Source organism: Cyprinus carpio, chromosome B13, assembly GCF_018340385.1.
Source record: "Cyprinus carpio isolate SPL01 chromosome B13, ASM1834038v1, whole genome shotgun sequence".
Taxonomy (NCBI): Eukaryota; Metazoa; Chordata; class Actinopteri; order Cypriniformes; family Cyprinidae; genus Cyprinus; species Cyprinus carpio.
The window spans coordinates 5047577-5061492 of record NC_056609.1 but is presented as its reverse complement, the minus strand read 5'-3'; the positions used below and the strand labels follow the sequence as shown (position 1 = coordinate 5061492).

Below are 13916 nucleotides of genomic sequence, written 5' to 3'. Positions count from 1 at the left end.
TTAAATTAAATGTTCCCTCCTGGTGGAATGACCTGCCCAATTCAATCCGAGCAGCTGAGTCCTTAGCCATCTTCAAGAATTGGCTTAAAACACATCTCTTCCATCTTTATTTGACCCTCTAACTCTAGCACTCACTATTCTTATTCTATTCTTTTCATTTATTATACAATTAACAAAAGCAAAAAAAAAAAAAAATGCTCTATTCTTTTTTCTATTCTATCTGGTTTCTTTTTATTTATTATAATAACAAAAAAAACCTTACTAAATATGTTATTTAAAAACCCTTACTACATGTACTGCATTTAAACTAACTGAGACTTGTTATAGCACTTGTATATCATTGCTCTTTTGTTGATTTTGATTGCTTCCATTGTCCTCATTTGTAAGTCGCTTTGGATAAAAGCATCTGCTAAATAACTTAAAAATATTAACTTATTTTTCCATTAAATTGAATCTTACTGCTATTGACAAAACAACTATACTGTTTATAAAGAAATAATTGTGATGGGTAATAAATAAATCCTATGCTGTGTACAGTTCTGTATTCTGGTTTGCAAGTCTGTTCTGTTAACAGCATGGACAAAAGGGAAAAACAATGATAGAGTAGTGGCCAAAAAGCATTAACTACATTAAATACAGATTCACTTGCATTGAGAATAAACATAGTTTGACAACAACGTGTATAGTCTCAATGTCACAAAGTGCCATTTGTGTCCGCCATGCATCCTATGATGTACACTTACACAAGAGCTTGCACTCAGCCGGCTGTGCAGCAGAATCACACATTGTGTGGAATGCTATATCCCACAATACAATGCTGCACAAAATCTAAATGCGAATGCACATTTAAATTTAAACCAAAAAAGGAAGTTTCATTCAGAAGTGCTGTGTACTTTGACATTTGCACTGATCTCTGTAAACACTATCCCATTATGCACTGTGCCTTCATGTTCACCCTTCATCTGCCAGCAGTGATGATAAAACAACAATCAGAGCTCTCTAGTAACAACCGTGTGTACGTCAGTCTTTCTGAATGCGAGCTTTTAAATCCATCTGTGGTTGAGAATGCAGGTGTTTTGACACCTTAAGCACTGTGTTTATCTCTTAACAGGTTTTTTATACAATCGCAGGCGGTAAAAGTCATCAAGATTTGTCACTAAATTATTGTCTTTGAAGGAGACTACAGAAAAAACATTAGATGCATCTATTTCACTCTCTGACGTGCAAACTTCACCAGACTCTCCTTGACCTTGACGTTTAAAAACAGCTTCAGGCATATTTGACATTCATGGCTCATTTCATTTCCTCTGAAAAGGCATTGGTATGCCTTTTGTCACATTTGCTCAATAATGATTCTGTTGTGAAATTCAGAAGGCCCTAGTGAATGTTTCATTCAGTGGAATTCTTATTGTTGCCCACATATTTCACATGTAGTTTTGGCTGTGGAGAGAGAGAGAAGGTTGAAAAAAAAAACAACAGCTGTGCTTCTGTCAGCTAGGATCAGTGTTGGGGAAAGTTACTTTTAAAAGTAATGCATTAAATTATTGCGTTACTCCCTAAAAAAGTAACTGATTACGTTACTTAGTTACTTTTTATGGAAAGTAATGCGTTACATTACTTTTGCGTTACTTTCACGTTACTTTTTAAATATGAGCAGGGCTTGATTGTTTTTAATATAAGAAGTTCTATTTATAGCAAATATAAAAGTCCTTTCACACCAAAAAGTGTAATGAATAAATCTCAGGCTGAAGGAAAAGTAGATTCACGTCTGTAGAGTAGAACGCAGGAGAAGAAGGTTCAACACTCTTCAGCAAAAAAAAAAACTAAACAATGAAGCACAATTGTTAGTTTATCTAAAGTCATTTTTGCTTATTAGTATGGTTGAACTGGATCATCAAAGGTGAGCAGCAAAGACAGTGGTTAATAAAATGGGATTAGATACATTTGTGTTATTTAACATATTTAACTATTGCAGGTTTGCGTCATATTCTGAGTTTGCATTTCACTGTTTTGATTAATTTTGATGAATACTAAATCTGTTTTTTTTTTGCAAGTGGGATGAATTAATGCATATTCACATTTAGTCTAGAACTACAGTAACATCATGTTCACACAGCGCACACAGCGCCTCTGTACTTCCGATTTCTCCCAATATGGGGACAGGAGACATCAGTCAATAAATGGGAAAACAAAGTAACTGGAGTATTGGATATTTTCTTGTAAATTAAAAAGTAATGCGTTACTTTACTAGTTTCTTGAAAAAGTAATCTGGTTATGTAACTCATGTTACTTGTAATGTGTTACCCCCAACACTGGCTAGGATGATTTATAATTATAATTTTTTTTCAATCATTGTACATATAAAAGTTCTATTTTTGTGACTGTGTCCCTCCACACTTAATAACTTTTAACTAATCTTTTAAAGGTGCTGACCCCACCTAGACTCTTTGGGCCAGATTTACTAACAGATTGTGCCACTGCAAACCATCCTTTGGCATTAAAATAGTATAATGTCAGGAATTAATAAAGACGCACAGTGAAGAATTTGAGCTGAAAATGTGTGGATACAGTTATTTTTGTGCCTGACTTTATTAAAATATGCATTTGTAGGAGTTTCCCTTTCAGATGCAAACCTTACGGGAGGAGAGTATTAAAATGAATCACACAACGTGATTTACTAATGTTTGCCCTCGTCAAATTACTCGCATTTGCACCATTATTTAATGCTCCAAAAAAGCACATCTTAAAATATTTTGCGCCTGTGTCGTAACGTAGATCGCCCGCCCCTGATGAGCATCGGCTCTGCTTTTTTTGCGACTACGCTAATTTGCGCTGCACTTGGTATATTGCGTTGGTCGATATGTAAATTAGTTGTTTCGTCTGTGTTCTTTAATTTGCGTGTTGTCAGTAAATCACCAGCAGAAATTTCCACGCCCATTAGCGCTGTTTTGGAATTGCACTCTGCACTAATTTGTCCTTTGTTTGTCTTAATTATTAATTATTTATGTACGTATACAATTGTATATGTAGTAATGCTCTGTTATGCTCCAATAATTTATTGGCTGAAAATCCATTTAAGCATGTAAAAAAAAAATCCTCATCCTATAATCACAATCAACTGGAACAGAAAATTCATGTAAATACAGTGATCCACAGGTGTGGGAATCTAGATGATTGGCAAATGTAAGTGAGCCGATCTGTTAACACATTCACAGTAGGGACGGATGGAGATTGTCCGTCAGACAGCTCTTCTGAATCTAGAAGAGATGTCGGTCATTAATTTATAACCTCTAGGACTGTCAGTACCATGGCGTAAATTGCAATGCTTCTGAATGGTTGAAAAGTTGCCTTGTGACTAATATTGAAAGTGTTTTTTTATTTTTTATTTTTTTTTATGATGTTTTATTAACAAGGTTCGGGAGGAGCACGATCAGATAATCAACCAATTTGGCTCAGGTGCAACTCGTTTAGCTAACCATCTTAACTAGCACAATACGTGTATATAAATGCAGCCTTCTTACCTCTATCCTGCGACAGTTTTCCGGCAACCCTCCTCCACCCCAACTCCTCACTCCTAATCTGTTTTTATCCCACATTAGGGACAGGGGGAGTTTCTTCGGGTTCGGGCTATATTCCGGGCTCGGAGCCCTCCCCCAGGACAGCACGCCAAAATATGCTTACTATTTGCTAACGGATTAGATGTAAGGGTGAACTCGTGAATGACTGAATGGAGTCTGAATGGACCAATTTTAAATGAAATAGTTAATGTAAAGAACTACTTCGCTGGATATTCTGCTGGGACACTTTTCATGTTTCCTGAGGTGCACTTATAATCTTATTAATTGATTGATTGATTGAACACTTTCATACCATGAATTTAGCCTCTAATTTGAACTCTCCGGTGGAAGGGGCGAGTTTGTGTAAGACTTCATTTAAAACACCCACTGCTGGATTGGCTTACATTTTGCATATGAAATGATCACTACATGGGGAATTCTCTCAAAAACTGCAAGATTAAAAATCGTGAAAAGTGTTGATTGCAGCATCATATTCAGAGCTACTCTTGTTGCATCAAAGGTTGCAGCGCTGCACTGTAGCTGCACACAGTCATGTCTACTTTGCACACAATGTAATGATCTCCTTATTTTTTCATCTTAACAAATACAGTGAAAACAATGTAAATAAGAGACTCACTGAGCAGTATTAACCAAGTCATTGTATATAACAGGAGTTTTGGTGAAAATGCAGAATTCCAATCACTGACAAGATTGATTGCTTTCTGTATATAAAATAATTACAATATAGAGAACATTTTGATTTTCCATTTCATGACCCCATTAACTAATTATGTCATCAATGCAATGAACATTATACCTTTTAAATGACACATTTTGGGGCCACTGTCCATTGGTTCCAAAAAACGTTTGTGGATGGAAATTTGTAAACTAACTTATGAACTAATCTTACAAGAACGCATTATGTGCAAAGCAAATTCTGCTCACTTTGTTGTGTTGTTCGGGCTGTGAAGATAAATAACACTAATATTCTCTTGCTGTCACACAGTACTTTATTGAGCAAAGCAAAATGGTTGGATTTGTTCAAGGTTTTCTTGACTCCAAGGCTTTTTTCGGAAGGGCCATTTATTTTGTATACAGCTTATCAACACTCATTTTATGACTTTGTATATGTTGATGTCTGCTTTATTCTCTAGGAAATAAATCACCTTGACAAATGAAGGGGCTCATTAAATTTGTAAATGAGTTTATGAAAGCTATTTGTTTACGGATTCAAGCTGTCAATGTGACAGCTCAACTAGACAAGTTATGTGCGCATTAATGTTTGTGATGTTGACTGCTGTTAATCTACTGTAAGCATGTAGATGTACTTTATTTACATAGATAGACTGACATTAGCACATTAGACTGCCTTTTCACCTTTCGCCAACAGCTGAAATTAAGCTGATATTCCTGCCTGATCTGACCCATAAACATTGCATTCATTGGCATAGTCAGATTTAGTCAGGTTGATTCAGACATATTGGCCCGGTTTCAGAGATGGGGCTTAGTTTAAGCCAGGACTAAGCCTTAGTAAAATTAAGATGTTTAAGCAGCTTTTACAAAAATGCCTTAGAAGAAAACGTTACAGGTGTGAATCTTGACAAAGAACAATGGCACTGGCATATTTTAAGATATGTCAGAGCAAGATATTTTCAGTTGAGACAGCTCAAACCTGCATTTTAGTCTGGGACTAGCTTAAGCCTTGTCTGTGAAACCTGGGGAATAAATATTATGTTTGTGAAATTTTGTGAACGTTTTATGTTTTTTATTATATATATATATATATATATATATATATATATATATATATATATATATATATATATATATAAAAAAAACACAACCCTCTAATTGGTCTCTAAAGTGAATAAGCACTCTGTTCATTTTCTAACTGCCTCTAACATTAGCTTTCTATTCTATCTACTTGTTTTCTTTTTATTTATTATATATAAAAAAAAACTTGCTTTTTGTACTGTGTTAGGTTATCCAAGACTTGTCATAGCTAGTGCATATTATTGCTCTTTTGTTGATTTTGAGTGTTTATATTTATATTTTTGTGCTCACAAAGCTGTCATTACAGCACAGACAGATAAATCAATATGTTATTGTAATTGTGTCATGAAAAGCTCCCAGTATCAGAGTCCCATTCGACCTGGAGGAGCTCAACTCTCTGAACTATTCTGTAGTTAAGATGTGATCTCATTATACCTTTGATGGCTTGGATGATATGTGACAAGAGGGAGTCTAACAGACAGCAGCTAAATTGGTAGCTGTAATGAATGATAAGATGGATAGGCAGGGATAAGGGTGATTTATAGCTAAATAGCTAGATGACTAAATAGCACTGTTTTCATTTAGATAATACCTTACTATATGAAGGTGGACAATATTCAAGAATAACTTGTGAATGTTATATCAGAGAACTGAATTTGACAGATAAACTTAATCATGTCTAATTGCAAAGACATTGTCTTTCAATTCAAGATTTTGTGTCTGCTTTGCTGTTATCCTTCCCTTGGCTAGACTCCTCCTATATATATATATGTATATATATATATATATATATATATATATATATATATATATATATATACCTTTCCTCATTAATAGTATGTCTAGATCATTCATTATCCATTACTGAAGAGTGTTTAATAGAGTTGTGATGAATCTGGTGGTCCTTGGCTGTTGTTGATATTCTCAGGCCACTAGAGAGCGAGATATTGAGCGGTTAGCTTCTCTCTCAGATTGTCTGTATCTGATTAAGTGTTTGTGGTTTGGCCTAGTATGAGTGATGAAGAGTGTAACTCTCCACCCTGGCTGAAGTATCTTTCTTTTAAAAGGTTAGGAGGCAATTCTTTTTATTATTATTATTTTTACAGGCTTCTGTTTTATCCTTGAATCTGTCGGAAAGAGGACTGTGTTTTGTCCCACTGCTGTTTTTTGTTTTTTTTTTTGCATTTTTTTTTTGTTTTTTTGCCACTTTTATTTAGAGAGTGCAATACCCACATCACTAAACAAAAACTTTATAGTAATACTGCTTATACATGTTGGTAGTATCATGGTAGTCACTGATGTACAGTGAATACCTTAATATAGCAATGTTATGGTATTACCACTTGAAGTGACATGAAATACAGCCAAGTATGTCATACTCGGAATTCGTGCTCTGCTTTTAACCCAAAGTGCACACACACAGCAGTGAACACACACACACACCATGAACACACACCCGGAGCAGTGGGCAGCCATTTATGCTGCGTCGCCCGGGGAGCAGTTGGGGGTTCAGTGCCTTGCTCAAAGGCACATCAGTCGTGGTATTGAAAGTGGAGAGAGCGCTGTACATTCACAAACCCCAACAAAAATTCCTGAAGGCCTAAAAATACAACTATCAACCCATAGTTATCAACAAAAACACAAATACAGTCAACCCACAACATAAACCAAAGGAATGCCATCACTTTACCATGGTGCCACCACAGTAACACATTCTGTCATTAGAGCTGATCAACTCTTCCTGTATTCACACATATTATCATGTTAGAAAAATGAATTAAGATCAATATATGTGTGTCTTCCTCATGACATTCTATTATTGTGCATGCTTAATTTGGGAGTGGGTGATGTGAGTTTGTGTTATCACAACTCTAAAGTAGGCCTCCTTTTCTTCTTACAAATATTTTTTTCCACTCCTTTTGATTCTGAGAAATGTGAGGATTTGTGAGACCATTATGGTTTAATGGATTGACACTTGGCTTGCATTTCATTAGTAACCAGCGCGTGTGTTTTCAGTTTGTCAGCAGTGCGCTCTGCGATGAAACCCAAGCAGATGGTAGAGGAGCTTCAGACGGGCAGCCATCGTGTGGAGAGGGGCTTCCTTCAGAGACACAAGGAGACTACAAGCCAAGGCTGGCATCTCTGATCACGCAGACCAGGATTTCCATGCAAGATGTTCCCACCTCCATGAAACCCCAGGAGACACACATGTGATGCTTACAAGAGAGCCTGATCTGATCGTAACTGTGACTGCACATTAAAAACCCTATTAAAGACAGCACACGTCAAGCATCTTAAAAGCTATTCCTTCCTCAATTGAACATGCACAAAGTAATTTTAATCTAAATTAATGAATAGTAAAATGATGTTTGCTTACAAATTCAAGGTCAGATTTCATCCCAAAATCAAAAGTAAGAAGTAATAATAGTTCTATACAACAGACTGTGTAATACACTATAACTGCCACCTATCCCTCAAATGGACCATTGACATTCTGTCTACAATCTCAGTTAGGAGTGTCAATGGTCAACTTGAGAGATAGGTGGCGGTAATGCACTTATAAGTATGCGATCCGCCATAAAGCAAGAAGAAGAAGAAGATGACTCATGTGCTTGCTGCTGAGAATGCGCACTCACGAGAGTTCTAACAGTTCGGACATTGCATGAATCAGTGGTTGTGTATGTTTTTTTTTTTTAGTTTTATTGTATGTTTTAGCTGTGATTCCCATCCACTTCCATTATAAGACTGATAGACTGCAACGGTTTGTGTTAAAAATCTTCATCTGTGTTCTACTGAGGAAACAAAGTCACCTTCATCTTGGATCCCCTAGGGGTAAGCAGATAAACATCAAATTTTCATTTTTGAGTGAACTATCCCTTTAATATCCCATTTAATCTGACATGGCCTCTTTCTCCAAGCACTCAACTCTAAATACCCTTCCTTGCAAAACCCTCAAAGATATTTCATATGTGTCATTTTTTTTTTCACAATCAATTTTCATTTAGAGCACAAAATAGGTCTGAAATCTTATTACTTAATAAGCAATTTACTGCAGATATACAGTTCTGTCAAAAGATGCATAAATGGTGCCTGAACAAAATCAATATTGGCCCAGTCAATACATGTTTGTCCGATTTTGATACTGTTCCAGGGTTTCCTAACTGGGCATTCACAAATATATAATATAATATAATATAATATAATATAATATAATATAATATAATATAATATAATATTACAGTACCACACAAACAACTGCAAACTGAGTAATTATTTACACTGAATGGTGAAGAAAGCAAACCATTGAATTTAGTAACTTGAAGACCTTCCTATAGCAGCAATAACCTCCACTAAGTGTTTCTGTTAACTGCTTGTAAGACATTGACCAATTGGACCATCCCTCCCCACAGATCTGTTTCAGTCTATCAGTATTTCTGGCTTGTCTTAATAGCACAGCATTCTTTAGTTCATGCCACAGCATCACAGTTGGCTTAAGTTCAGGACCCAATAAAACAATTTCTTTTTTTTTCAGCCATTCTTTAGTAGGTATTACTTGTGGGCTTTGAATCATTTTCTTGCTGCATCACCAAAACTCTGTAAAGCCTGAAGTCATGAACAGTCATGAACTGCTGTCCCAACATTCTCCTGTCAAATGTCTTGATACACTTTATAATTCCTTGTTACTTCAATGAGTGAAAAGTGTCCAGACCCTGAGGCAGCAAAGCAGCACAGCCGGGAAGAGGTTTTAGTTTCGGTGTGCCCTTTTTCCTGTAATACATATCATACATTTTTGCCAGAAAGTTTTTTTTTTTGTCTCAACTGTCCACAGAAGTAGTGTGGTTCATCCAGGTTGCTCATCTTGGGCAAATACAAGACAGGTCTCAATCATTTTTATTATTTTTTGAGCCTTTTCTTGCTGTAATGGATTTTTTTTTTTTTTTTAGCTTTTGGGATCGATGCATGGTTCACACTAAGCAATCTTTCTTGAGAAGAACAGATTTGTCAATAACCAGTCTTTGTGTTCTATTATTTAAATGACCCACACTTCCAGTCTCATCTTTCTACCGGACTCCAGTTAGCTTTTTGAGACATGGTAATACAGTACTTCAGCCTGTTCTGTCAATGATCACTCAATGTATTTAATAAATGGTCACATCTCTCCTGTTTAACTCCTGGACAATGACCTCCTTAAATGCCTTGATATTTGAAGGTCAGGGTGACCTTAACACAACATTTTATTACTTTGATAAAAAATATATTTTTCTGATTCATATCGACATGCTTTTTTGGTACCTGTCAAACCAGACTTGCTGAAACATTATAAATATCTAAGGAACGTTCCATGAGAAAGGAAAGAGGTGCTGTGTCCAATGGCGATGCTATGGGGAATACCTCAGTGTGGTTGCATCTGAAGCATGTGAGCAACTTCTCCAATCTTGATTTGGGCTGTTTGACCATTATGTGTGTCAACATGCCACAGAAGCTATAAAAGACACGTTAAGAATAAAGCAGTGTTAGCTTCTGATTGGCTGAAGCAAGCCACTCACAGGCATGCAGGAAGTATAGCGAGGTGGTGCAGCATCTCATTCCGTTATTAGGGAATTGTGATTACAGACGTAACCTGAGACATCCCCTTTCGAACAGAGGTGGGGGACACGAGTCAGATGACTTGACTCGAGTCAGACTTAAGTCGCACATTTTTGGACTTGATACTTGCTTGACAAATATTCATATTCAGACTTGACTTGACTGACTTGTTATTCATGACTTGAGACTTGACTCGGACTTGAGTTAAATGACTTGAAATAACTACAAGTCATTTAATGTATTTATCATCTTATCGTCTTTCTTCAATATATATCTGTTTGTTTCTGAACGCACTGCAACCTAACCAAGTGACACAGCAGGCAAGCAGAGCGTGTGCTGTGTTGCCAAGTGACTTTGTCGATAGATCTAGGGATTTTTTATTTTTATTTTTTCAAAAAAAGCTCCTAGTGACAGATCTAGCGACTTCTTGGACAAACGTTATTTAGTTTCTGAGATTCGCCGGTACTGCGAGGTCTCTGATCTGTTCAGCGAGTGGCTCAGAGGAGCAGTGCTTTAGGTTAAACAAGATATTCTGTCACTTCTAACTCTATTTTACATGCAAATATAGCCAAAATCACAGCACAGTCATTGTCTTTATCTTATGTGTATTTGATTTCATTAGACGATGTCATGATTATGAATCAGGATTTTTGTGCAGATTAACATCTAATGGAGAGCTGGTAGTCTTAATGGGCCACTTTCAGTCTCTATTTCATATTCATCCCGTTGTCTTACAACAGAAACAGAAAAATATACCAGTGAAAACAGTTTTATTGAGAATTTGGCTGCATTAAATACAGTTTGTGAGCAGTATGAAATGTATTTTATTTTATTTTTTGTAAGCGGAATGCATGGTAAATGGTTATTTACTGTTTATAAGGAAATGTCAGCTTTTTTTGGCAGTAGCATGTGTACAGTAAATTGTCTAATAACTGGTCTTCAGTGTTACTCTTTGAGTGAAAAGCCTATGGATAATTTATGGGGATGCATAAAAGAAAAAAGAAAAAGAAAAATCACAGTTGCGAACCCAATCATGCACACACACACACACACACACACACACACACACACACACACACACACACACACACACACACTATTTTACATGCATCTGAACAAAAAAAAAAACACAGAAAAAAAAAAAACTTGCAAGCACATCCATGCACACACACAAGTGCACACACATTCACTCACAAATATTAATAAATCACACTCACTCAAATCACCTCTCTCTCTCCCTCTCACACAGACACACGCACACATGGATTAATAATGTACATTATAAAAAGGTGCAAGGTTTGTGTGATTCAATTATTAATATTTTCTCTTGTTGCTGTTATTCTTTTGTTAAAAAGAAAGGCTCTAACTTAAAGGGATACTCCACCCCAAAATGAAAATTTTCATTAATCACTTACCCCCACACAGAAGAGCATACGCAGTTTGAGTTCAGCTCATATTCTCCAAAAATATAATAATCTAAAATAAAGTGGTAAAGAGGAGATGACTTGTTGAATAAAGTCGTTATTTTTGTTTTCTTTGTGTACAAAAAGTATTCTTATCGCTTCATAACGTTATGGTTGAATCACTGATGGCAGATGGAATATTCTGACGATGCTTTTCATACTTTCCTGGACCTTGACACTGTTATTTATTTGGCAGTCTATGGGGCAGTCTCAAGCCTCCTGGTTTTAAATTGTGTTCCAAAGATGAACCAAGCATTTATGGGCTTGGAACGACATGGGGGTAAGTGATTAATGACAAAATTTTCATTTTGGGGTGGAGTATCCCTTTAATGATGTGTTCATGTCCCATAAAGGTGATGCTTGTTTGAAGAATGCCATTTGGTGGCATAGAAACCATTTTACGTGAATTGTTTAATACTTTTTCATGGTTTCTCCAATGTTTGAGGCATACTGAAACTGCTGTACCTAAATACTTTTCATGCTTTTATGTTGGACTAATTTCAGTTACATTTACATCTTAGGCTATGTAGTTTTAATTTTTATTTATTTATTTTAGATTTTTTATTGTATTAACAACTTAGCTGTATGTGGACACTTTCTGAGTAGAAATGCATATTGCAATGTTGTTTTGTTGCAAATAAAGTTATTTTCATATATAAGTTCAATTAAATCATCAAACATTTGTATGACTTGACAGTGACTTAATTGACCCAAGCTATGACTTGACTTGAATTGCTTGACAAAAGCAGTGACTTGACTTGACTTGCTTGATTCTCACAAAAATTGACTTAGACTTGCTTGAGACTTGAAGGTTAAGACTTGAGACTTACTTGTGACTTGCACATGTGTGACTTACTCCCACCTCTGCTTTCGAGTAACTAAAAGTTGCATCTACTTGTGACGCTATGGAAAATGTAATAACCACTGTGCCATACTGACAAAAGCATGTCTTAAAGGGGTCATGAACTGCCTCCTTTTTTTTTTAAATTACTGTTCTCTGAGGTCCACTTATAATGTTATCAAGATTTTTACATCAAAAAACATAATAATTGAGAATAGAGAATAAATGAATTTGAGGGGTAAAATGAAGTGAACAAAAGGCAAAGTTCTTACTGATGCAGTCTGGAACTTCATTATTGTAAAAATAAAGTTCATCCACTCCTTCCAAAAGTAAGGATCAGAAGGAAGGTAATGCAAAGACTGTTTTTCCATTATCATTTGGTTTCTATGTAGATCTGCGCATTCACCTCTCTCATAAACACTACATGTGCTAATCGGTGGACAGAGCTAAACAAGCAGTGATGTAGAATTGATGGGCAGGGCTAAAAAGGCAGTGATGTAGAAACAGGCGTTGATCTTCTTCTGCAGAGGCAGTGTTTACCCATACTATTACATCATAAAGTAGAACATTCCACAAAATGCCGTTTTGGGTTGGCTGTAAAACCTAATAAATCCAGGTTATAAAACCTAATAAATGTGTGTGGCGAGAATCAGCCTAGCCTGGTTTAGGGCGGAGAATGACTTTGAACCTACCCGCGTTTGAAAGCCAATTCTATCAGCGGATCCCTGTCTGCACATAGACGGATCCGTGCTGATAGATGTGGTTTTCAAATGCTCCTATGTGCTTTTGTGTGAGCGCTCGATGAAGAGTGTGAAGCGATGATCATTGAAGCCAATCACAGTCATATCTGTTGAGCACGTGAACACTATGGCCAATCAGCGGTGTTTAAGAATCCGCTCAGCAGCACTCAAGTGTTAGCGGGAAATGGATGTTTTTAAAATTGCAGTACCGACTGGTACCAAAGTCGGTACCTATGACGACACTACTTCAGACCCAATCACTGTCACGGAACACTCTCAGTCAAGAAAAAGATCCAATTGCAGCTTTTATTAAAGAGACCAAAAACAGTAATTCACATCAGGATAAGAGGCAGAAAAACATGCACAAAATAAGGAACCTGCAAAAACAGAGCAACAGAAAACACAAAGAAACAGAACACAATACTCTTGCAACAAAGGACACAAACCACAGGCTATAAATACAGGTGAACTGAGTATCTCTTAACTACACACAGCTGAGGGTAATGGGCCAATAATCAAAGCAAAGGGAACTGAAGTCCACAAACAATAGACAATGATCCGGGAGGAGTGCCCTCTACTGGCTGTCATGGGATTCTAGCAGATGACTGTGACAATCACACAGAGGCATTCCCTGAATCGTTGCCAATGGACAGAGCGTTGAGTTTCCTAAAAGGAAACAAAACAATAAGTCTTTTAAAATAAAATAAATTAAAATCATAAAAATAAACAAAACATTGTATGTGTTCACTCAGGTTGCTTTTGTTCTACAGTATGTTGTATTTTGTTTGAAGATCTAAAACTATTTAGCATGAAATATACACAAAAACAGATTCAATCAGAATGCAAATACACTATTCAAAAGTTAGTGACATAATGACATCAAAGTTACTACAGTTTTAGAAATGATTGTGAATACATGGTTTTCTTCAGTGATCATACTATGGTGTGATCCACA

At 36.2% G+C, this 13916-nt stretch overlaps 1 protein-coding gene across 5 annotated transcripts in view; it reads left to right on the top strand.

The window, feature by feature from the left end:
* LOC109065646 (muscular LMNA-interacting protein) overlaps positions 1-10993 on the top strand; it is a 44475-nt gene extending 33482 nt beyond the window's left edge. For all 5 annotated transcript variants that reach the window (XM_042736083.1, XM_042736084.1, XM_042736082.1 and 2 more), the window contains one exon: positions 7347-10993. In XM_042736083.1, coding sequence (XP_042592017.1) covers positions 7347-7544 — 198 coding nt within the window. In that variant the 3' untranslated portion in view covers positions 7545-10993. The remainder of the gene's footprint in view (positions 1-7346) is intronic.
* Positions 10994-13916: the final 2923 nt, after the last annotated feature.